This window comes from Protobothrops mucrosquamatus, unplaced genomic scaffold, assembly GCF_001527695.2.
Source record: "Protobothrops mucrosquamatus isolate PMUCROS unplaced genomic scaffold, P.Mucros_1.0 scaffold194, whole genome shotgun sequence".
In the NCBI taxonomy this organism is placed as follows: domain Eukaryota; kingdom Metazoa; phylum Chordata; class Lepidosauria; order Squamata; family Viperidae; genus Protobothrops; species Protobothrops mucrosquamatus.
Genome location: NW_015386550.1, coordinates 231,315 through 254,045, shown reverse-complemented (window position 1 = coordinate 254,045; position 22,731 = coordinate 231,315). Strand labels below are relative to the sequence as shown.

The following is a 22,731-nucleotide window of genomic DNA, read 5'->3' as shown; positions in this document are numbered from 1 at the left end:
TATTATTATTATAACTGTTCAAGTGACTATTCTATGTTTGCAAGTTCAAAACTGGGAGAATGTTTACCAATACTTGCTATGACATCACACTGATTACAGCAAGCATATTTAGAATATATGTATTAAAACATGTGCAGCCTACACTGTTTTTTACATTATACCAGAATTTAAAGTCAAAATACGATTCTGCACATCTAATTGTACAGTAGTATCTGCATAACTACAATCAAAATGACAAGCCAGAGAATAGAGAACAGTTATTCAGAATTAGCAATATCTAAATAAGCTTAAGGCTGATTTTTACAGTTTTCTCTGTTACCTTTTCTGTATTTCATTGTTCATAGGGTCCATTTCATTGGCTCGCCTAATCATTTCCTCTTGGAGCCAATAGCCATGGTTACAAGGTCCAATAATATCAGGTCTAGACGGCAGTTCTTTGCGGTTGCAGCGCTGATAGATAGTGACAAGACGCCGAAGTCTGGCTGTGAGAGCAGATGACACAGGCCAGCTGAATTTGTCTGGGTCGGAGCCATCCTGGGCTTCAAACATCAGCAAGGTTATTAGTATTTAATATCACCTGAAGAATCCTTCCATTGACATCCTCTATTCATTTACCTATGTTGGAATATATAGCCTGATCCAGCATATTCATATGAACTCTGATTTACTCAATTAACCCAATTTCCTGAATTCACTTGACACACAGAACTATAACTAACTGGCTAAGTTGTCACGAGTTAAAATATGCTTCATTTATTTATGGCTGAGTATGTCTTGAAGGCAAAATCACTGTTTACACTAATCCTTAGTTCTGTAATTGTGAAAGGCATGTACATCTCTTTTTGAGTCCTTCAGTGTTCAAACTTCCTTGACAATAAGTGTTCCATAATGGAGTCAATTGTCCAAAGAGGTGGTAAACTCTCCTTTGATAGGTATGGTCCACTAGGGACTAGGCAGCCACCTCTTGTGGATGATTTCTCTTGGGGGTTAGATTTGATCTCCTAAAACAAATGTTCCATACAACTCTATGATTCCATTATTTTGTTTATTTTGCTCTATTCAGTCTCATACCTTTGATAATAATAGTAACAAAAACTGAAGGTGCGTGATAAAAAATGCACACAGATAGGCATGCTTAAATAGAATAAAGCAAGCTTGATATTAAATAGCAAACTACTTTGCAAACAATCTATTAACACAGCGAGCTGGTCAGCTGTACACCACTTTCAAAGGTTTTCCCACACCATCTGTTCTAAGCTATTTTAAGTATTCAAAGGAAAGAGAAATGAAAGCATTTGAAGAAGCAGCTAATATTTAGAGAAAAATATCTCCAATATGTCTCCAATATTACTGATTTTTTCCATAATGATATTAGAATTATGTTTTCTATGGTAAACGTTTTATAAACTATAGTTACTAAAAAGGCTAACAAACTAATATTTGAGACAATTTTATTTCAAGGAATATTCATATGCACAGCCTCACCTGCCACATTGTCATCCTTCTTCTCAGGATCTGGACCACAAGTATCAGAAATTTCCTATGGAAAGACAAACTATTATCAATAAAATGCAATTTAAATACTAGATCCTAGGACAAATTTGAATATGCAAAACAAGCAATTAAGTAGGGACTGATACATTATTTCATTTATAGATTAGAAATACTTAGTAGGAAATCTGGGAAGTTCAATCATGACTCCTTTAGGGAATGCAGAGCTGAGAAAACTGGCTACACCTCTTAAAATACATAGGAAGAAATCCAATCTATATGGCTTGCATTACTGCATATATGGTAAAGGCACCATTACGAATCTGCCTGAAAACATTTTAACATCAATATGATCCAGAATACGTATTGTTAAAGTTGCAGAACATCTTTAAAATAGAAAAGAAGATAGAGTGAGAAATACATTTTCTGCCTTAGACTTACCTCCTGTTTGTCTACTCCAGCTAGTTTATCTGCACTACTCTCTTCTTTGTCTGTATTTCCTCTGAGGAAAAGAATCCAACAGGAAATTAATCAGTAGAAACTTTGCAAGTCAAAGTCATTGTGATAAAAGTTCTTCAAATGCAAATATCATGGACGCAATAACAGCACTGGCTCTTTTACTTCTCATATGCATATACATCTGCTTTATATAGAAATTTGCGTAACTTGTATACAGCACAGCACTCATTCCATCCCAATGTTTTTGCAGTCTTAATGTGACAGCAACACTAACAATTGTTCCTCTTTAATTTTCAAAGATTATGACTCTACATGTGTATGCAAAGCTCTAAGTAAATAGATGGAAAAACAGGAAAAATGATGTAAAGGAAATTTTACTATAACTGACTTCCCACAGTATTTCAAGGGTTGCTTTTTTGTCAGAGGATTGAAAAAATGAAATACTGTATACTTAACAATACCTTAAACATATTACTAGTGCAATTAGATATACATATGCAACACATATGTCAAAATTTGAATCAGTACGAATTATCTATGAAAAGATCACTGGTGATGGTGGCAACTACAGCCAGATAGGAAAAATAAAGCACTGAGAAGATTGATGGGTCCAAGCCATTGGGTGCGGGGTGGGAAGCACACTAATCTTGCTTGACTTGTGCCATAGGACTTGCCTAGATTTAGTTTCACTTCAAACCCAGAACAACCAAACTGTTCCAGGTTCTTGTGCTGATGAACCACAGACCACCCAAAAGGGTTTGGCAGAACTTTTGAAACACAATGTAGTTGTCTTGGATTCAAGATAAAACATTTTCTGTTTTGTACGTGCCCTTGTGCACTAACTGTTTTAGAAGTACACACTCACAGGCAATTCTATTCCTGTGACAGTTTTGCCTGCCCAATCTGACTTACCGTTCTGGAGCATCCTGTACTCCATCAGTGACATTCTGCTCTGCACACAGTAGTTTCTCATCTGGCATGCCCACTTTCTCAAGAAAGTACAGAGCTGAGTCAGCTCGCATTGCATTGTATCGTTCATAACCTAATAAAATAATTAAAACCATTCAGTATTATCCGAAGAACAACTTAAAGCCATACCACTACTCCCTTAGCAACCACATGAATAGCAAGTAACAGCAGAATGGCTAGTCCCTTTATAGGACTCAGTGCCATTTCTGATTGTATATGTGAATCTCAAAAACCTTAAGGAAATCAAAGAGGATTTCAAATATGAAGAGTTTAGCATAATTCAGCCATGTATGAGCAGAAAATATATAAAATATTGTATTTCAAAATATTTTTGAGATGCAGAGACATGTAGAGCTAGTTCTTGGTTAGCGTCAGTAATTGGGACTAGGATTTCCATCCCTAAACATGTGGTCATAAAGCACAAATTCAAGTGAATGTCAAGTGACCATGTCACTTAGTAGTTTTGGTTGCCATTATTCACTGACTCTCATCACTGTTCATTAGACAAAGATCCAATCCAATCCATTTCAGGGTTGGCTCCTCCCAGTCCTGAGCCTCAGTGAGAAAACTGATTGCTTCCTCTTGAATTCCCTGCCCCACCTATGTCTCTTTTGCTAACCACATACCCATGGCCACCACCTGTTCCCAATACCCAGACCTGCCCGCCACCATACCTGTCAACCTATACACCACTGCTGCACCAGCTGGGACCTTCTTTAGCCCCAGTGCAGCCGGGGCTCCTCTTGCACCCCATCCAGGGTCTCCATTTACGCCACACCCAGGAACTCCATTTGCACACCAGTCAGGGCCTACATTTATACCCCTCCTGGGCCTTCATTCACAAAAGAAGCCTGGTATGTGAAAGAAGGCCTAGCTACAAGAGTTCTTGTTTTGCACCAGCGTTGAATGAAGGCAGTGGTGGGATTCAAATATGTGAACCACTGGTTCTCTGTGTGGATGCCGCTTCCGGAAGTCCATTCTGGGGCTGGGCAACAAAAAATTAGCTACCAGTTCTGCTGAAGTGGTGCGAACCGGCTGAATCCCACCACTGAATGAAGGCCCTGATGGTGCAGCATAAAAGAAAGACCCAAGTAGAAGGAAAAAGGTAGCATGAAAGCAAGCAGTGCGAAAGAAGGCCCTGGACAGTATAGTACTGCTTTGCCAGTGGGCGCAGTGGTAATAGGCAGAGCCAGGTGGCATGGCAATTGGCAGCAGCAGGTAAGCAAGGGGCCAAAAAAGGCACTCATAAATGGGAGGGAGAATTTGGCCCAAATTTTGTTCAAGTGACCACAAAGGAGCTGCAACAGGCAGAACAGCCACTGATTAGTCCCAGGCATTAGTTCAGCACCATCATAATTTTAAATGGTTGCTGAACAAATGGACATTAAATGAGGACTACTTGTACTTAAATTAAATTACAATCCATGTAATGCATCACTCACACATTCTTTTTCACAATCTGAATATAAAATACATATAATCACATATTATTACTTTACTTTACTTTGGTCAAATTGTACAGGAGCTACTGTTCATGTTTCCTCAGAGATCCAACAAATTTAATGAAGCCAGTTCACTGGTAGGTGTTCATAAGATTGGAGTTTCCTCAGAGAAGAATTTGCTCCTTATTTAGGCATCTAATATATACTGGTGGGCATGAGCAGCACAACTCTTAAAACTGGCATGTCTTTTTTTAGGCTTTCATGGAAGCCTGAAAAGAGAGGTGGCAGGAAGGAGTGCTGCACTTGTACCAGTAATGAAATATTTCCTCCAAAGCATTTTATACAAGAGGAATGTCTACGAAAGGTCCATCCCACATAAAGGGAAATACCATGTTTAAAAACTCCAATGAGGAGGGATTTATCTGCATCAGCATTCCACCAGTCCACAGGAATCTCCACATAGTCAATGTCCGGCAGCAAGACATCTAAATCTCTGCAAAGAACAAAGCATATTTCAACAGTCATATACAGGTCTGGGCACATGTTTAAATTACTTTTGTAAAAGGTTTACCTTAAAAAATGTTAAGAAAGGACTTGATGAAACTCTGGGTAAAAGAATGATATGAAACTACTGTAAAAATGTCTACAGTATTACCAGCTCTGATAATTATTCATTAATCTAGCATTTGGCTTCTAAAGTCTATTTTAAAGTCTGGGTATTTTTGTAAGCACACTCAAAATGGACTATATGGCATCATTTCAAATTAGATTCTAAAAGGTGCTTCAGAGCGCATCTACTTACAACTCTTTAAAATAGCGGTAACTCTTCTCGTTGATGTCAACTGCAAAATTTGGGGAGAACCCACAGATGTTTTAAAGAACTGCACAGAATTATCATAACTCAATAATACTTGAGGAATCATCTCACCCCTATGGGACAGGCCGCCCCACCTATGCCAGCAGAGAAGGCATGCTGCGGATCCCATCAGTCAAGAAATTCTGTCTGAGGGGGATCAGGAGAAAAGCCTAGTCTGCTGCAGCTCCAGCCCTTTCGAACATCTTGCCCCCTCAAGTGAGATTGACTCCCACTCTCTTGACCTTTCAAAAAAATCAGAAGACTCTGCCAGTTGGCTTGAAGCCCCAATGGGGGAGTATCACATTGGAGGTGGTTGATCAATTAATAGCAACTCCCCCCTTGCTCCCCCTACATTCTACTCCTTTCCTCTACATCTTTTAGTTTTAAGTTAAAATTTATATTTTATTATAATTGTATTGTGATTTTACACATTTGTCTGTATATGTTTATGGCTTTATTTTGATGTTGTAAGCCACCCAGAGTCGCTTTGCAACAAATGGGTGGCAAACAAATTTAATAAATAAAATAATAAATAAGTAAAATAAATATCTGTGAACTCAGTTATTTCCGAGAGGTTGCTTTAGTTGATGGTGGTGGTGTTTTTTAATCAAAACTGATGGGGTTAATAATTAACTAATAAGTATATATTGATACTAACTTTTTTTCCTCTGGTAGCATTCTACCAGTCATATTGCAATCAACAGAATTTCAGCACTTTTTCATATACCAATCTGGTGTGTTTACCTAAAGCTACACTATGAAAGAGGCAGCTCTCACTCAAAAGAAAATCAATAGATGTAAATCAGATTTGTTTATATTTGGTTCAGTTAACTTTTTTGTTATAATATTGGAATGCTTTGGTAATAGATAAAATTAAATTAATACTGTTCATTACAGTACTACTGTAGTATTTTTTGCAAATTTCAGGGCAGTACTACTTCCAAGGTAATTTTGTTCAGTATTATTTGCTCTGCTAAAAAAGACTGGATTCATATGTCATGCTATATTTTAATGTGGTTTGTTTGGTTTTGACTTGTTATCTGAACCCATCACTGTGGTTGGAAATCATTATTTAACACTTAGTAACACTCTGTACCCAAAACATCACAATTAAACAATTACAACTTATACAATATATGAACTGAGACAAACACTATAGACTGCATGCATGTAGTTTGCTCTTAACTCTATGTGTGTGTACTCATTCATTCATTCATTCATTCATTCATTCATTCATTCATTCATTCATTTTCTTTTAAGTAAGAGGATGTTTACAATATGAATATATATGCATTCAGAGTCCTACAATCCCCTGCTAAGTGTAAAACTTACGCACGTGCAAGAATGCAGTCCAAGCACATGCTGTCTATACTTCCAATATTGTGACTATAACACAACAGATTATAAAGCAAAACTCCAGAAGGCTAATGTAACATACTTGGCAGGGGTTCCTTCAAAAGCTTTATCAGCTGCCTCCCCCAGCACTTCAGCTTTCAAGTAATAGAGCATCCGTACTCTCAACAGCACTCTGCCAAAAGGAAAAGCAGACCAGAAGGTAACTTAGACAGTAAATCTGAGTTTCAACATGGTTTCCAGATCCATTTTAAGTTTACAGGATGTATTTAGCCTTGTTTGTTGGCAATGGGAACTGCTATTATGCCATTCAAAGTTGGCACCGTAGGACCAAATGCCATTCTTCTAGAAAATAAGCTCTCAAAAGCTGATATTGGTGAATAAGAAGTAATGAGTAAGAGATAGCTCACTTGTACATGAAATTCATTACCGTACAAATCCAACTGACTGTAAGATTACTGGGCAGTGTTAAATAATAGGCAAGTAAGTAAACCAGCCAATATCAGTAGATAATCTAAATAAGGCTATTCCACCTAATATGTGTGAATAAAAAGATTTTAAAAATATACATGAGATAAGGAAATGATAAGGAACTAGACGCTATAAGCAATGAAATAAAGAATAATATGATCCAGAAAGCCTATAAAAAGGATGGTGCTTATTAACATCTCTTAATATCTACTTAGTGCCCCCCCACTTGCTCCATGAGGGGCAATTTATAGTACTTACATCAGTTGTTAAGATGCAAGTACTTAATGGCAACATTTGTATGACATCATTCTTTCTATGTCATTATTTTAGCATCACTGTGGTTTGCTGCAGATGTCACTGCAGCTTAATTATATTTGGGACATAGGAGATTGCAGACTCATACCATGTCTTCTGCATACGAGAGAAGTTCCTAGATTTTTCAAATGGCAAAATGGCTCAAAAAGCATTATAAAAACCTTAGAAATATCCACAAGGGTTTCACAATATTTGTTCCATGTAAACATGCCTTTTAATTATTAGAGAAACAGAGAAAAGAGTAATTTTTAAATTGGAGATGGGGATAGGAAAGCCCTGCCCCAAACCTGAACCAATCTGTTTTGATCATAAATGCATGGATTGTTTCCCTAGTCCCATATGTTCTGGAAAAGAACATGTGTGAAAAACAGCAATATCAATGAAACGTTTTGCTTTCTACTCTCTAGAGCTTGTTAGCCAATTTCCATGGATCTATCTCAGGGAATACATTTTAAATACAAGCACAAATTCATGAGCCACTTATAAGTTTTAATCCTGGCTCAGAATTTAGAACTGAAAATCAGATAAGTGTTCCAGAAGTATGACAGCAGTGCCTTAATGCTTTCATTTGCTCACTTATTGCAGTGTTGTTTCAGATGCTTTTTGTAGCTATCATCATGTAGGATGATTTCAGGATTGCAAGTAGTAAGCCAGTCTGCATTCTTAATCTCAGGTAGCAGCATTTGATTCTTGGTTTTCTTCCCCTTCCTTCCTCTTGGCACTGGAGCTGATAATCCTGCAATAGGCAAGGGAAAGCATATGAGCAGCACTGCTGAATCAGGATGTGACTATATAATAGAAAATCAAAACAGAAAAAAATAGTTCAGATGTAAATGGAACTGGCAGAACACAAAGAAAACACATTTTTCTCTTCATTGTCCATCCCAGACGTCTAATTATTCAAATAGAACCTGGGATTGGAAAAATATATCATTCTTGCCCACATCTGGTAGTTGCATATAAGTATAGCAAAGTTCCTAGGTTACTTGTAGACCACACATTATACAGTTAGTTTCCAAAAAGTTAATTTAGTATCACAAAGATTGATCAGAATTCCTCTTTGCTAACTTCAAATTATGAACACGTAGCTCATCAGAAAGACAAGGAATATAAAATAAAATAAAAATGATTGCAGAAAAACTGCATTAAACTATACAGTTTTATTTATCGGTAATTATATGTATGTAAACACACATTTACCTCCCTGCCCCCTCATACTGAATTCAGACACAGATTCTCCAAGGATTTCATTGACAGAATCCTTTTACTTTAGCAACAATATTTACTCAGACTTCTATGCTGCTCCAATCAGAAAATTAAAAACAATACAAGGAAAGCCAAAAGTAATCAAAAGCAATCATTACCCCACTCTCAAATCAATCAACAGTTCCAATCAAGATCCTTAGAGGCAGAATCATCCTTTCATTCTGCCCCCAAATGACTTCTTGGAGAGCCAGGTCTTAACTGCTTTATGGAAACTTAATCGGGAAGGATCTGACCTTATGTTGGGAAAAGGCTGTTTCAGAGGATGGGAAATCTTGACCACAGAGTCCATCATGGCCATATTCCTTCAGAGGCAGGATCAATTTACTTTTTCTTCCCAATCTCACTGGATGGGCAGATTCCACCTGGAGCAGGCAGTCTCAGAAATACCTAGGCCTCAAGCCATATAGAACATTAAAGGCAACAACTACCAACTTGAATTGTACTGGCTGCTAACTGGCAGCCAATCAACTCCTATAGTAGAGGTGTCACAAAAGGAAACCTAAGATTCCCCAAATTACATTTTGAATCGGTTTCCATTTGCAATTGGGCAGACTCACGTCCAGTTAGTTGCAATAGTCCACACATGAAATGATAAGGGCATGACTGATTATCAGTAAAGCCCCCTTTCTAGGAATAGTCAAAACTGGTGCACAAAATATAATTGTTTAAAGGCCCTACTTGCTACTCTACTTGCCAAAGTCTCTACTTGCTACTCTAAGCAGGCGGGCGATGTGAGTCAAAGAGGTTCACAGACTGCAAACCAGTTCTGCCAAGAGAAATGCACCCCTGACCATAGCAAGAGATTAATTTTCTCCAGACTGATGTATGAATTTATACTATAGTTATATTATGGTTCAGCCTAAGCCTGTTTCTCCCTGGCCAAATTGTGACAGGCTTAGGTACTGGAACAAAATCTCCATTGCTATCTCCTGCATAGCCAAGGGTGGGGGTGTATAACTGAGTATCATCAGCATACCATGTTGACAGATGACTTCCCTCAATGGCTTTATGTAAATGTTAAACCTACGGGGGGGGGAGGAGGAATAGCCAAGCGCTGTGGCACCCCATAATGTAGCTCCAATGGCTTGATCTCTCCTCCCCAACCAACTGGAACTGACAGTTTAAAATGGAAGAGAACTACTGTAAAAAGTGTCTCCTCTCCTAATCATCACAGGTATTCCAGAAAGGTACTGTTTCTTTGACTGATTTCTTAGGCCATAAAGTTGCCAACAACTCAGCAGCATATAAAGAATTACAAACAACAGCAATAGAAAATGATTGCACTATGGAGGAGAATAGAGAAACCATACTATAGTTCAGGGGTGTCAAACTCGCAATGTCACGTGACGTGTCGTGATGTATCGCGACTTTTTTGCCATTGCCCGCAATGGGATGGGCGCGGTTTGCTATGGTGCATCCAGCCCGGGGGCCGGCAGTTTGACACCCCTGCTATAGCTGTATTGATCAAAAAGAAACATGCTTATCCTGCCTAAACTTACAGAAAAGGCAGAAACAACCGGAGAAGGCAGTCCCACAGATGTCCATGCTCTGTACCATGTAAGGCTATATAGATGACCATCAGCAGCTTGAATTGGAATCCAAACCCACCATTATTAACCAAATCAAACTAGAAGTGTTACATGTGTACATTGAGGTGTGCCACAGCTACTTGAATAGCCTCATTCAGGATCAGCTATATCTACCAAATGGTCTTCAAGGTCAGATACATACTGCACAATTAATGGTTTTGAAGCAAATGCGTTTCAGTGCCCAAGCACTGTTATAGGCACCTTTGGATCCTCTGAGGCAAAATACTGCAGAACAAAAACATAGATTTTCCTTTTAAGTCTTCTAATCTAAATGAATAGCAACCTCCCTCTAGAGTCAAGAGATAGTTGCAAAGAGAACCAAAAGGATCTAGAAGGCCCCACCTTATTATAGTCATTAATAAATGATACCTAAATTATCCATATTCAGTTTCTAAAATCTGTAATGTAACTGCTTTCTTCTTGTCATCAACCTAATTAATTAGACTGTGAGAATTGGGCTTTCTTGGCTGTGAGCCACTGATAGGGATTTGAGCACCCAAATTAAAACCTCTCTCCCCTCAGTACCATACTAAAATACAACACTGATTTTCAATTGGCTAAATAGTCTACTTTTCATGTCAATGTACAAGGAAAAATATCATTATATAGCCATATCGCTCCTGAAATACTCCCCACATTATTCTATATTGCTCCTATTACAAATATATCCAGTTGCAAGTAATATAGGAGGAAATAAACATTGTAAACGAAACAAAGATAACCATCAATATATTAAGCCAAGGGGGAGGAAATCAAGGAATTCTTCTCCAAAAAAACAATTAACCTCCAGATTACAGAATATGAAGCCAAATTCCCCAAATAGCCTGGAAATATGAATGTCAGAATTATGCATGTGTAACGAAGTCACCATCAAACAGAAATGAGCAGAGGAAACAAACAAAAACCAATTGTTAGCCTACATTCAGTCCATCACAGGGCCTGATATTGATTCCAGAATTCTACATCCTTCTTGATATCAACAGAAGAAAGCAATACTATTTCCTAAACCATTTCTACTAGTTCAGGAATAGGAAGAAATAGCAGTAATCAGTAAATTAACAATATTGATTTGGGGATTTCACACTAAGCATACACTCTGAATAGTGGTTAAGGTACCATAACAAAAAGAGGAAAGGAATTACAATAACTGATCTAAAATCACTCTTAAAACTCCATCTGGTATACACATCTGTATGTTACTAATAAAATTCTATCAACCCACAGAGTAATGTTATAGAACAGTCAGATTGCTGGAATAGAATGGGGTGACCTAGTCTTATCTTCAGGCATGGATACTCACTGGGTGACTTCAAAGATAGTATTTCTCACCCCAGCCCATCAAACAGAACTGTTATGGGAATAAAGCATTGGGAAATTATCATGAAAGTAGGCTTGAGTTCCTAGAGAAAAAAACATGATATAAATCTAACAAGCTGCGAATAAAAATAAAAAATTGAAAAGATATCTTTGAGTGCTTCAGGATGATATGTTTATTGTGTAATCATTCTACTTCATTGTCTGAATTTTATGGGGAGTTCAGGTATTATAATCATTTGTAACCTTCCTGCTTTTACCTCTTTTCATCTTTCTTCCATTTCTTACCTTACTATAGAAAATTATTTAAAGTGTTTAGTATAGAACAGGCATCAAATTCCCTGTGATGGTATAAGAAGCCATTTTATCTGAACATATCTCTTGTTGCAGATAAATGTCAAACGTAATAATAAATGTTAAAGAAGTAAATACAGAATGTACATTTTGAACTTTATTAAGAAGCATTTTAATAGTTCAGCTTGAAAAAAATTATTAGACGGACAAATTCAAGATTAACAAAATCTGAAATTCTCTGATTAAAAAATATTCTCCAATTGAAGAAGTCTCATCTTTCAGAAAAGTATCATTCACTAATGAGATTAATCAATTTTTATTATTTTTTTAGGTAGCTTAAAAAAATAAGCTTAGAACACAACAAAATTCATTTCTGATACCTGAATGGTTCTGTAGGGCTTGGTTCTGCCCATCCTTTGTTGGAGTGATCAAATCCCAAATAAAACTCTTAATCTTCTCATCTCCCTTATAATGTTTAACACAGTAGACCAGCAGTGCTCGGCAGATCATCTCCATATCCTTTTCATTAAGATGCCATTTAAACCGGCCATGGGTCAGAATATCTTTCCAACGTCCCCAGCTTGAGAAAAACAGATGTACAGCATACAAAGACTATCAGAATTGTATAATGTTCATACATTCTCATTAGTTTATCACTACAAGATTGAAAAAATAGAAGAGGGAAATTAGGGGAAAAAATTAGCAGGAAATGGTGAAAGAGGCAGCAATGGAGCTAAAGGGATCTCTGTTTACCATAAAAAAAATAACTATTGCTCCATGAATTTTAATGTATAGCAATGGAAGAAAATGCCATGAGTAGTAGAATTATAGGTATTGAAATGTTACCCTGATTTCAACATTCCAAATACTACTAAATTTTTAATAGAACTGCAACAATCCTTGTATATAATACAGAATAGAACATTCAAGAGAGATTTAACAAAGAAACACACCCAAATATAAGCAGATTTTTCTCCACACGAAAACATTCAGCCCTTAAATACCGACGTGTTTTTTCATTGAGACGCCGTGAACGTGTAGGTCGCTCATCAGAGTCACTGTCCAGCTCTGAGAACTCCATCAGCTCATCTTCCTCAAAGGAGTTGTAGTGTTTGGTTTGCCTACGGACACGGGGCCTGTCAATCACCAGGCTCTCCTAAGGGGGAGGGGGTTAACAAAAAAAATACATATAATTCTTGTATCTTACGCCGAACCGCTCAGCATGCTTAGCTACACATTTTGTTTTTTATACTATTGGTTAATACATTGATCTAAAATATGACTGAACATTCAAATTTTATGTTATGTTTGTAAGTTTTCAAAATTCTTGATTTCACATACTTTTTTCTTTATCTCAAGGTATGTGTTGTTTTAATAGTGTTATGTTATAAAAAATAGTTTTTAAATTGTTTGTGATATAAATTAAATAGCTTTGCTGAGTTTGGAAAATAAAAGATTTGTTTATTGTCATTCAAACCTGACCTGACTTTGAAATGTGTGGTGTATTTTTTCTACAGCTATTATAAAGAAGCACGATAGCAATGCTTAAAATTGCTTATACAGATACTAATCAACCTAAAATTTGCATTCACATAAGGATCATCAGGAGAAAAGGCTGAAAGCAATACCAACAAGCTAAAAATTAGATTCTGCAGCATCAGTTTGATTACTTTTTAAAAAAAGAAACAAACAATAATATCTCTTTTATTATAAACATTTAAAATTTAACAGCTGGAATGAAAATGAATTGGCAAATATAGTTACAACACTTTGCCACACACACACAAAACAGAGACTATGTTTTTGACCTCCCTTTTTCAATTATTTCTAACCACAGTCATGTGAATCTTAATGTTGTTAAAGCAACATTTGGGGGGGGGAGCCTTTGTGATCTGTTGCTTAGCAATCTTCCTTGTGCTTCTAAGCTCCCTTTCGCCTTTCCAGCTGGAGCTTTACAAGGTAGGACCCCAAGGGTTTACTGACATCACTTCTGCCAGAGGAAGTTAGCATTGAGAAAACCAGCTGTTTAACCGAAGAGATAAACAAAATGATTGGGCACAAAGAGAAAGCATTTATAGTATTTTATTTTTGTAGGTATATGAAGAGTTAAGATCCTCTCCACAAAATATTGTGTCCATATTTTTTTATATTCTATGCTCCTAGTTTAAAAAAGGTTGGTTCTCATGGCTGGAATAATCTGATATACCAGACACCCACTGTCATTCAAAGGGACTCTCATATTTTAGCTCTGGAAAGGAAGTAGGTGGTAGATTTTCCCCTTTAATACAGTAGCTTTCTGTTTCTAAACAAGCTTCAAAAGAAATAAAAGATATAGAAGTAGACATTCTGGGAATAAATCAGTCTTACTTCTGGCACTGTGTAGAGTAAAAGAACGATGCTGAGGTCTTAAGTTGAAACAAATTACACATAGCCCTTGACTTACAACCATTCGTTTAGTGACCATTCAAAGTTACAACTGCAGCGAGAAAAGTGACTTATGACCGTTTTTCACACGTACAACCATTGCAACATCCCCATGGTCATATGATCAAAATTCAGGCACTTGGCAGCTGGCTCATATTTATGATGGTTGCAATGTCCTGGGGTCATGTAATCATCTTTTGCAACTTTCTGACAAGCAAAGTCAATGAGGAAGTCAGATTCACTTAACAACCATGTTATTAATTTAACAACTGCAGTGAATCACTTAACAACTGTGTTAAGAGCTTTTGTAAAATAGGTCAAAATTCACTTAACAACTGTCTTGCTTAGCAACAGAAATTTTGGCTCAGTTGTGGTCATAAGTCGAGGACTATCTGTATACTGCTATCAGAGAAAGATAATGCAAAGCTACTGGATCACTGGGATCCAAAGACTAAAATACTCATTTTTTCCAAGCTGATTGCAAATGGAGAAACCAGTAGTGATCCATTCATTTGCTACCTGTCAGGCATGAACAAGATCCACACGTGAAGAGTTCAATTAGCTGTTTTATTGCTCAAGCCTATACACAGAAATCTCCTCAGACTGATGGTTTGCAACTGGATTAGATCAAATTAAGTTCAACAGCATTCAAGGGAGAGTCAGATTTCACTTTCTTGTGCCCATGTCGGAGTTCCAGACTAATTCCCTACTTGACTCCTTCCCGGACTCAACTCATCCCTCTCTGACATTACCAGCATGTTTATTTTAGATATATAAAATCCTGATTCAATGTGATCTTTCTATTTTCAAATAAAAATTTAAAAAAGACATTAAAAGATGTTCATCCAACTAAAGCATGTTTTAAGATATTTCACAAAATAATACAGAAACCTAAATTTCTGTCTGGTCTTTGTTGTCAGCATGGGAATATGGTGATTTATTTTTTTAACTAGATTTTGCAAAAAGGAAAAAAAACAACCTTAATTTCATATGCCAAAATTTTACATTTTCACAATATCCCTTGATTTGCTGTCATAGCATTGGGTATCTAAATTGCTACATGTAGAAGATGCGGATAAATTGCATTTTATGTTCAATTTAGAAACAGAGTTACAATTTTAAATAGTATTGAATGATCAGCTCTTAAATACAACCCAGCATCATTCAAAATGTTAATACCAAATTCAATCACTGTCTTTTCTTTTGCTATCCATCTTGAGGCAGTTACGTTTACTTTCATTTTGAAATGTTTTTTTCCTGCTGATTTTAAGTAAAAACACTCTTAATTTATTTTGAATGATTTTATGCAGGTAGATTGAGGGAGTATAGTGTTAGATAGATATTTTACATTCAGTTATGATAGGATACTGTGTAACTATAATCCTAAACAGAATGGCTTTGACCCAGCACCAATAGGATTTTATAATTCTTATTATAGAATTTTTAACAAGATGAAAATAATACAATTTTTAGAAAAAATAAAGAAAAATAGCTAATTAATAAGAAAGAAATTAGGAAAAATAAATTATAAGGATTATAAAGAAGTGGCTTCTGGTTTTCTTAGCTTTGCCCTCTCAAAGATCACATCATAATTTCCTTCTTTTCATAACCTATCCTTTCGTCAACCCCATAAATCAAAAGTTCATTTTTTTCTTTCTTCAGAAAAAAGTCCATAAGGGATTTCTAGTTGCTAATAAACATAGTCATTGTCGTTTTCTTAATCAGACAAGTCAATTTAGCCACATCTACTAATTCTGCCATTTTCACCAACTATTATGGGTATTTCAGAATCTTCCCATTTTTGTGTTTGTATTGGTTGTCAGATAGCAATAGCACTTAGACTTATATGCTGCTTTATAGTGCTTTACAGCACTCTCTAAGCAGTTTACACAGCCAGCGTATTGCCCCCAACAATCTGGGTCCTCATTTTACCAACCTCAGAAGGGTGGAAGGCTGAGTCAACCTTAAACTGGTGAGGATCGAACTCCTGGCAATGAACAGAATTAGCCTGCAATATGCATTCTAATCACTGCACCATCACGGTTCCTAAATACCATGGCTCCATATAATAAAAAAAATGTTCCATAATTTTTTCCTATTGTCCAGCTATTAATATCCTACTTTATGCATCATAAGACGTTCATGTCAACTACTTGAGCTAAAAACTCAGTATGTATTTACAAAGCAGATTTAGGATACAGATGGAAAAATCAAGACTTCCTGTAGAAGTTATCTACACATACTCTGCATTCATCGCATATACTATTAGTGCCCCAAAACCTCAGTAAAACCTTTAATCCTAGCCATGTAATTAGGGGAATCTTTTGCAATCAGCTCTGAGAATATGTAAATTTGGAAAAACAACATATTTTAAGTTTCCAGAATAAATACATCATAATTACCTTTTCATCCTTTGCATCAGTATCCAGTTCAGCTATTTTTGCCCATTTCTGCCAGAAGTTGGGATCATCTAATGAAATGTCAGTTCTGTTTCCTGAAGCAACAAAGCTGGCCTGGGAGTAAAATGCAAATTAATAGATTGTAACTGACAGAATAATAGAACAAATTCGCCATAAGCCCTATATGTCAAGCCAACTGTCATGTTTAAAAAGACTGTCCAAGAGAATTTGCTAGAACCTGTTGCCCTCCAGATATTATCTAACTGCAATTCCCATTACCTCTGATCATTTGCACAATAGGTTGAGGCAAGAAGGAACCGAAATTCAATAACTAGATTTATCCTGTAAAAAAAAAAAAGCACTCAGACCCTAAGAGAGTATTCTCCAACCTGGATGGCCTCCAGATTTCCCAGCAACTCCCATTAGTTGGGAAAGGCTGCCCTGGGTGGATGAGAACAGTTGGTTTGTAACTCGTAACACCTCTTTGAAGATTAAGAATTCTTACATGAAGACCTCACCAGAGACATCCATACGGGAGGAGGAGCAAGGAGAAAGGATTACAGCAACTGTGTGCTTACACAACTCAAGCTGTGTCCTGCATATAACCATAACAGGAATTGAAGCCACATCGTAATGGCATGCTGCTTGCTTTTGTTATTTTTATGAAAGCCTTGATCCTATACCTTTGGACTGTATAAGTATGGAGAATATGGCTGAAAGCAGAAGACAATGGCTTGAAACCATTGCTTTTCATCTCTGTTAAAATATTCTTCTCCATTCCTTGCAACAAGTTAGGTTTAATTATCATGGTAAACTATAATTTGGTTAGGGGGTTTTTTGACAACCATATAACAACTCAGCCATTTGGCTTGAATAAACTATATTTAAAATAAGCAAAGTCTTAACAGAATATGAATCAATCATTCAGTTTATAATTCTGATTAAAACTTTGCTTTCTAAATCACTGTATTTTCATTGATAATAATACTATCAAGTTAAAAATGAAGTGGGATATGAAAGCAGGAAAAAAATAATCTTTACATAAGGAATGGACAAGATGTAGCCTTCTATATGTTGTAGGACTGTAATTCTCATCATCCGTCATGATCAACTGGTTCCAACTGATAGAAGGTGGAATTCAACATGAGGAGAATTGTATCTCTGGTTTGGGAAAGAATGGCTATCTAATTCCAATAGGACTTGTACAAAGCAACAAGAAGCTGTGAGCTCCTATCATGCTCTTTTTTGCATGCAGCTAATAAAAACAAAAATAAAACAATTTCCCACAATAAACTTTGATGGTTTTGTCCCCATAGCACATGACCAACCTTGGAAAATGTGGAGCCTTTCCCTTCAGTCTGAATAGTGATGGTTTGAGTCCTACGTTGCAGGATTTGGTCGATATCTTCTTCGCAGAATTTGGAGCCTTCATCTTCCTCATCCATTAAAGCCCCATAAGCACCTTTTCGCAACAAGTCTTCAACCTCCATCTTGGAGAGCTGCTGCACCTTCCAGAAACAGACAGACTGATTGATTCCAGAATGGGAAAAAAGACAGGAACTCATGACAACTTCCAGATATAAGTTGACATGAACATCTAAGGAGGAAGGGGAATAAAGATTAGAAGACCTCTAGGTCTTGTCTGTATAGGATACCCTTACCCCATTGTTGCTTCCCTTGCGGTTGATATCCTGCAACACTGCCTTGTCTAATCCTAGTTTCAAGCTGGCCTTGTCAAACATCTCTCGTTCATAGGAATTTCTGGTGATGAGGCGATAGACTTTAACTGCCTTGCTTTGCCCTATTCGGTGGCAGCGAGCCTGAGCCTACAGGAGGAGAAAGACATCACTCAAAGTAGAGTTGGCAGAATTGGGGTGAGGGGAAAATTAAGTTTCCTCAAGAAGAATATCTCCCATTCATGCCATCACCTAAATCACCATCTCCCACTCATGCGGTTATCAGTATCATTCCACTTTTCAGTAGCACATTGGGAGCCATATTCCAAAAAAGAATAGGTGGGGTCAGGACAAAACTAAAGATCAAGCTAATTAAAATGTAAAATTAAGTACAGGAGGGCACTAATTTCCTTATCTGGCATATTTAAAATTATAACATGATAACTTCTGGAGTTCGTGGGAGAGAAAGAGTCAAGACTTCTGAAGGATAGATATGGCTAAGATCTGACACTGTTTACTTCTTACTTAAAATATTTAAACTACTTCCCAGTGGGGATTCACAACATCTGAACTGAGCCAATAAAAATTATCTATCAGGCTAAGGACCCTAATATGAACTATGAAACAAAAACAACTGTGGTTAAATTAATCCATTGTTTTTCACCAAATAATCAAAATATGACCCAAAATAGTAAAATCTCAATTTGAAAGACAAAATTGAGGCTCAACACGTCCTCTCACCCTTCCCTCATACAAGATATAGCTTCTATCATTGAGCTGGAAAGTGTCCAAGATTGTGGATGCAAAAAAGTGCCACTCCAGAAACATAGTAATCCCATAGCAGCAAGAGTGTGCATGTGTAATTAACAGAACAGGACACTTTTAAATTCTTTCTTGGTGGCTTCTCTCCTTAATGTCATCTGCAATGCAATAGGGCACTTTAGGCTTGGTTTTCTCGACATCCCGCAAGTCCCTGACAGTTTGAAAGAATCAGGACACTTAATGTATCTTTATGCATACATAATTCTACCTTTTGGATTAATCAAACATTTTGATTTAACAGATCTCTTCCCTCCAGATAGTGTGTGTGTGTGTGTGTGTGTGTGTATTATCTTTTATTCTAGTTGAAACAATATGCCTTAGATCTTTGTTGTCCTTTGCTGATTTATATATCTAAGCTTTTTAATCTTATTGCTCTAAGGATATTATAAGTTGTTCAGAAATCTCCTGACAAGAGTGGCATATCAATCTGAGTAACAACATAAAACAAATCAAATGCATGTACATATAAAACTGTTTATTGTGGCCCATGTCCTTTCAAGTACTTTTGTCTTCAGAGCAGCTCAATTCACATTTTCATAGGTCTTCTACATAACTTTTATTCCCAGAGATAGCACTAAATTTCTCCTAAAATCACCCCTTGGGGCCATCGGTTCTCATCTCTCAAATACCTGCAGATCATTCTGTGGATTCCAATCTGAGTCGAAGATGATACAGGTATCAGCAGCAGTAAGATTGATGCCTAGCCCTCCTGCCCTTGTGCAGAGCAAGAAAACAAAACGGTCTGAATCTGGCTTGCAGAAGCGATCGATTGCAGCCTGACGTAAATTCCCACGAACCCGGCCATCAATGCGCTCATAAGTATATCTGTATAAATGGAAGTCCCATGTGTTATTTTAGAAATAACACAAAAAAGAAGTTAAGTACTGTAAGACTAGGAAACCCTGCTTCCATCTACCCACATTAGCAATACAGCTTTGGGATAATAATAAATTGTTTTAATTACCTTAGTCTAGCTAGCATAACCTTCCCCAACCTGATGGTTAAGAAAGCAAAAGTTGCAATCCAAATATATCTGATAGATGTTGAAGAAGACTAATTAGATATTAAAGGTATCAATAATCAGCCTCTCCCTTTCACAGAAATGCCAAAGAAATTGTGAGATAATGTATGATAAGTCCAAAGATTATACTATGCATTTGGAAAAGTATTTCTCAGCTTATCAGATACCATAAAACAAACAACTGAATTTTTCTGTCTTGATACTGTAGACATCTAAATCTACAAGAATAATGTTACTAGTTTGCTACCTAACTAGCTATATGAATGGAGTCTGCTGGAAATCTATTTTTGATCTGTGAGTATAGATATTCAAGCATAGAACAATGTTCTCTCCAAGAAATTGACATACAGCATCTAAAAGTCAAAGGCATTCAGCAATACGATAGATTTTTCTAAAATTTGGTTCCTTTCCTTCCACTTCTTCTGACCTTATACCTCTATGTTTTCTCACTTGCTTTCCAAACTTGAAAGGAAGGCTGGACATACTTCAGTGCTCTATGAGGTATCATTCAAGTTAATCTCCTACAGCTTCTGCATAGCACTACAACCCCATTTTTCTTGAGGACTTTGCCTGTTGCTATAATGGCAGAATTTTATTTTAGTGGTTTGCAAAATGATCAACATGAAAAGGACAATGTTGCCACCAAGTAATTGGCAGGGGAGAAAAATCCTGCAGTTCTAATGACTACATTGACAATTTGATTGATCTCTGAGCTGAGTGTGCTCCTACTATAAAGACAGATGCTTGACTACATCAATATTCCAAAAGTAGTCTTGCAACTAATTATGTTTACAAAGAACTGGAGAAATATTTCAGTTCAACATTTTTTTCAATGTAAGCCTTATATATGTTTGAAAAATACATTTCTCCTGCAAAGGAAAAAAAAGGCAAAGTGTGAAATCATGCAGAGAGAAACAAAATAAGACAGAAAAGAAGGGGGGAAAGGCAAAGTGTGAAATCATGCAGAGAGAAACAAAGTAAGAGAGAAAAGAGAAAAAATAACAAGGAGATCAAAGGATCTAAGACAATGAGAAGAAAACAGTATATACATAAGCACTAGAAGATGCAAACAGCCTAATGGAATAGCCAAATAGCTGCTTAGAATTGATCCACATGATGCTCTTTTGTGGTATACGCTTCTGGACTGAACTGACCGCCGGTGGATGAGATAATCCTCCAGGATATCAAGGCAGCGCACCATCTGGGAGAAGATCAACACCTTGTGCCCGCCTGCAATCAACTTTGGCAGCAACTTATCAATCAGCACCAGCTTGCCTGCTGCCTGGATCATTGCCTGCAACTGGAAGTCAGGAGCTTCTGAGTTGTGGGTTTTACGGAAATCTTCTAGGATCTTTTCCTCTGCTCCTAACCCAGAAATAGAGAGGGGAAAAAATAAGTAGGAACGTTAAGTTGAATAACCAATATGAAAAGCAATTCCATCATACAACATTCTAGCAGAAAACCTCTGGTGCTATTCCTTGTTTTAACTGAGGCTTTGTAAAGAAATACAAAGCAAATGCAAGTGCTAGTTCTTATCCCTTTATGAAACATACATTCTTATGAAACGAACATTCTACACACATGTATAAGCATTCTCCATCTTTGGTTGCTCCACAAGCAATCTTTCAAGTTAAGTACACAGAGTGATAGTAATATGTTAGTTATGAGGTTTTCCAAATGAAAATAAATAAAAGCAATAATAATGCTACCATCATCAACTAACTAAGAAGGTAGCAAAAAAAACTAAGCAAAACATTCCTGACTATTGATGGGCAAATGGAAAACTGAAGCACCATTACATCCCCATCATATTTTAAGTGGGCTGGAGTGCCCAACTTCCAGCCCTACCTCTTACCATTAATGAGGTAGGGGTGATTGCAGCACTTGCGCAACTCCATCATGGTATTAATGAGATTAGGCATGTTATGCTGGTTAGCACCCTTGGATAGAAAGCTAAAATTTTTCTCCAGGATAGCTCGATAGTATTTCTTCTGGATGTTGGTCAGCTCTACTTCAATTATGGTCTCCTGTTTGGGTGCTAGATTCTTCTCCACATCATCCTTCAGCCGTCGCAACATCATGGGTTTTAGGAGGGACTGAAGTTTCTTCACCTGCCGGGATTACAAAATATAATCTACCAATACCATATATAATACTTTCCCAATAATTCATGAAAGTAATATAGAAAATAATTCTTAGTGATGCCAGGGCTAGTACATTGAGGAAATATGTAACTGCTCAAATTCTAAGATTATCATATTAGGGCAAAACTGTGTAACTCTTCTGTTTTTCTGCTCCTAGTTTCAGCAAGAAAGTACATACATGCAACAGACAGTAAAGGCACCTTTGGAGAACATGAGTATAAATGCATATATGTCTAAATATTTGGTGATATATGAAAAATGAAAATTTTGTTGAATTAGGTTTGTTGGCAAGTAAGTTAGAAATGGTTTTCAATATGGTTGTACAAGACCAGAAATATTTTGGCAGGAAAGACAATATTTATATATGAAGAACTTGAAGATATGTTTGTGTATAATGAATGTTTGAGTTTGCTGCATTGTGTTCTC

At 36.8% G+C, this 22,731-nt stretch overlaps 1 protein-coding gene across 1 annotated transcript in view; it reads right to left on the bottom strand.

Moving 5' to 3' along the window:
• The window catches only part of CHD6 (chromodomain helicase DNA binding protein 6), a 134,609-nt gene that overhangs the window by 16,666 nt on the left and 95,212 nt on the right, over positions 1-22,731 (bottom strand). Inside the window, exons 16-29 of the mRNA XM_029283703.1 lie at positions 22,017-22,272; positions 21,316-21,526; positions 19,770-19,965; positions 18,304-18,468; positions 17,971-18,150; positions 16,646-16,756; positions 12,773-12,975; positions 12,200-12,399; positions 7,933-8,092; positions 6,656-6,745; positions 4,751-4,854; positions 2,863-2,992; positions 1,926-1,993; positions 320-539 (exon numbers count right to left, since the gene is read on the bottom strand). Coding sequence (XP_029139536.1) covers positions 320-539; positions 1,926-1,993; positions 2,863-2,992; positions 4,751-4,854; positions 6,656-6,745; positions 7,933-8,092; positions 12,200-12,399; positions 12,773-12,975; positions 16,646-16,756; positions 17,971-18,150; positions 18,304-18,468; positions 19,770-19,965; positions 21,316-21,526; positions 22,017-22,272 — 2,294 coding nt within the window. The remainder of the gene's footprint in view (positions 1-319; positions 540-1,925; positions 1,994-2,862; positions 2,993-4,750; positions 4,855-6,655; positions 6,746-7,932; positions 8,093-12,199; positions 12,400-12,772; positions 12,976-16,645; positions 16,757-17,970; positions 18,151-18,303; positions 18,469-19,769; positions 19,966-21,315; positions 21,527-22,016; positions 22,273-22,731) is intronic.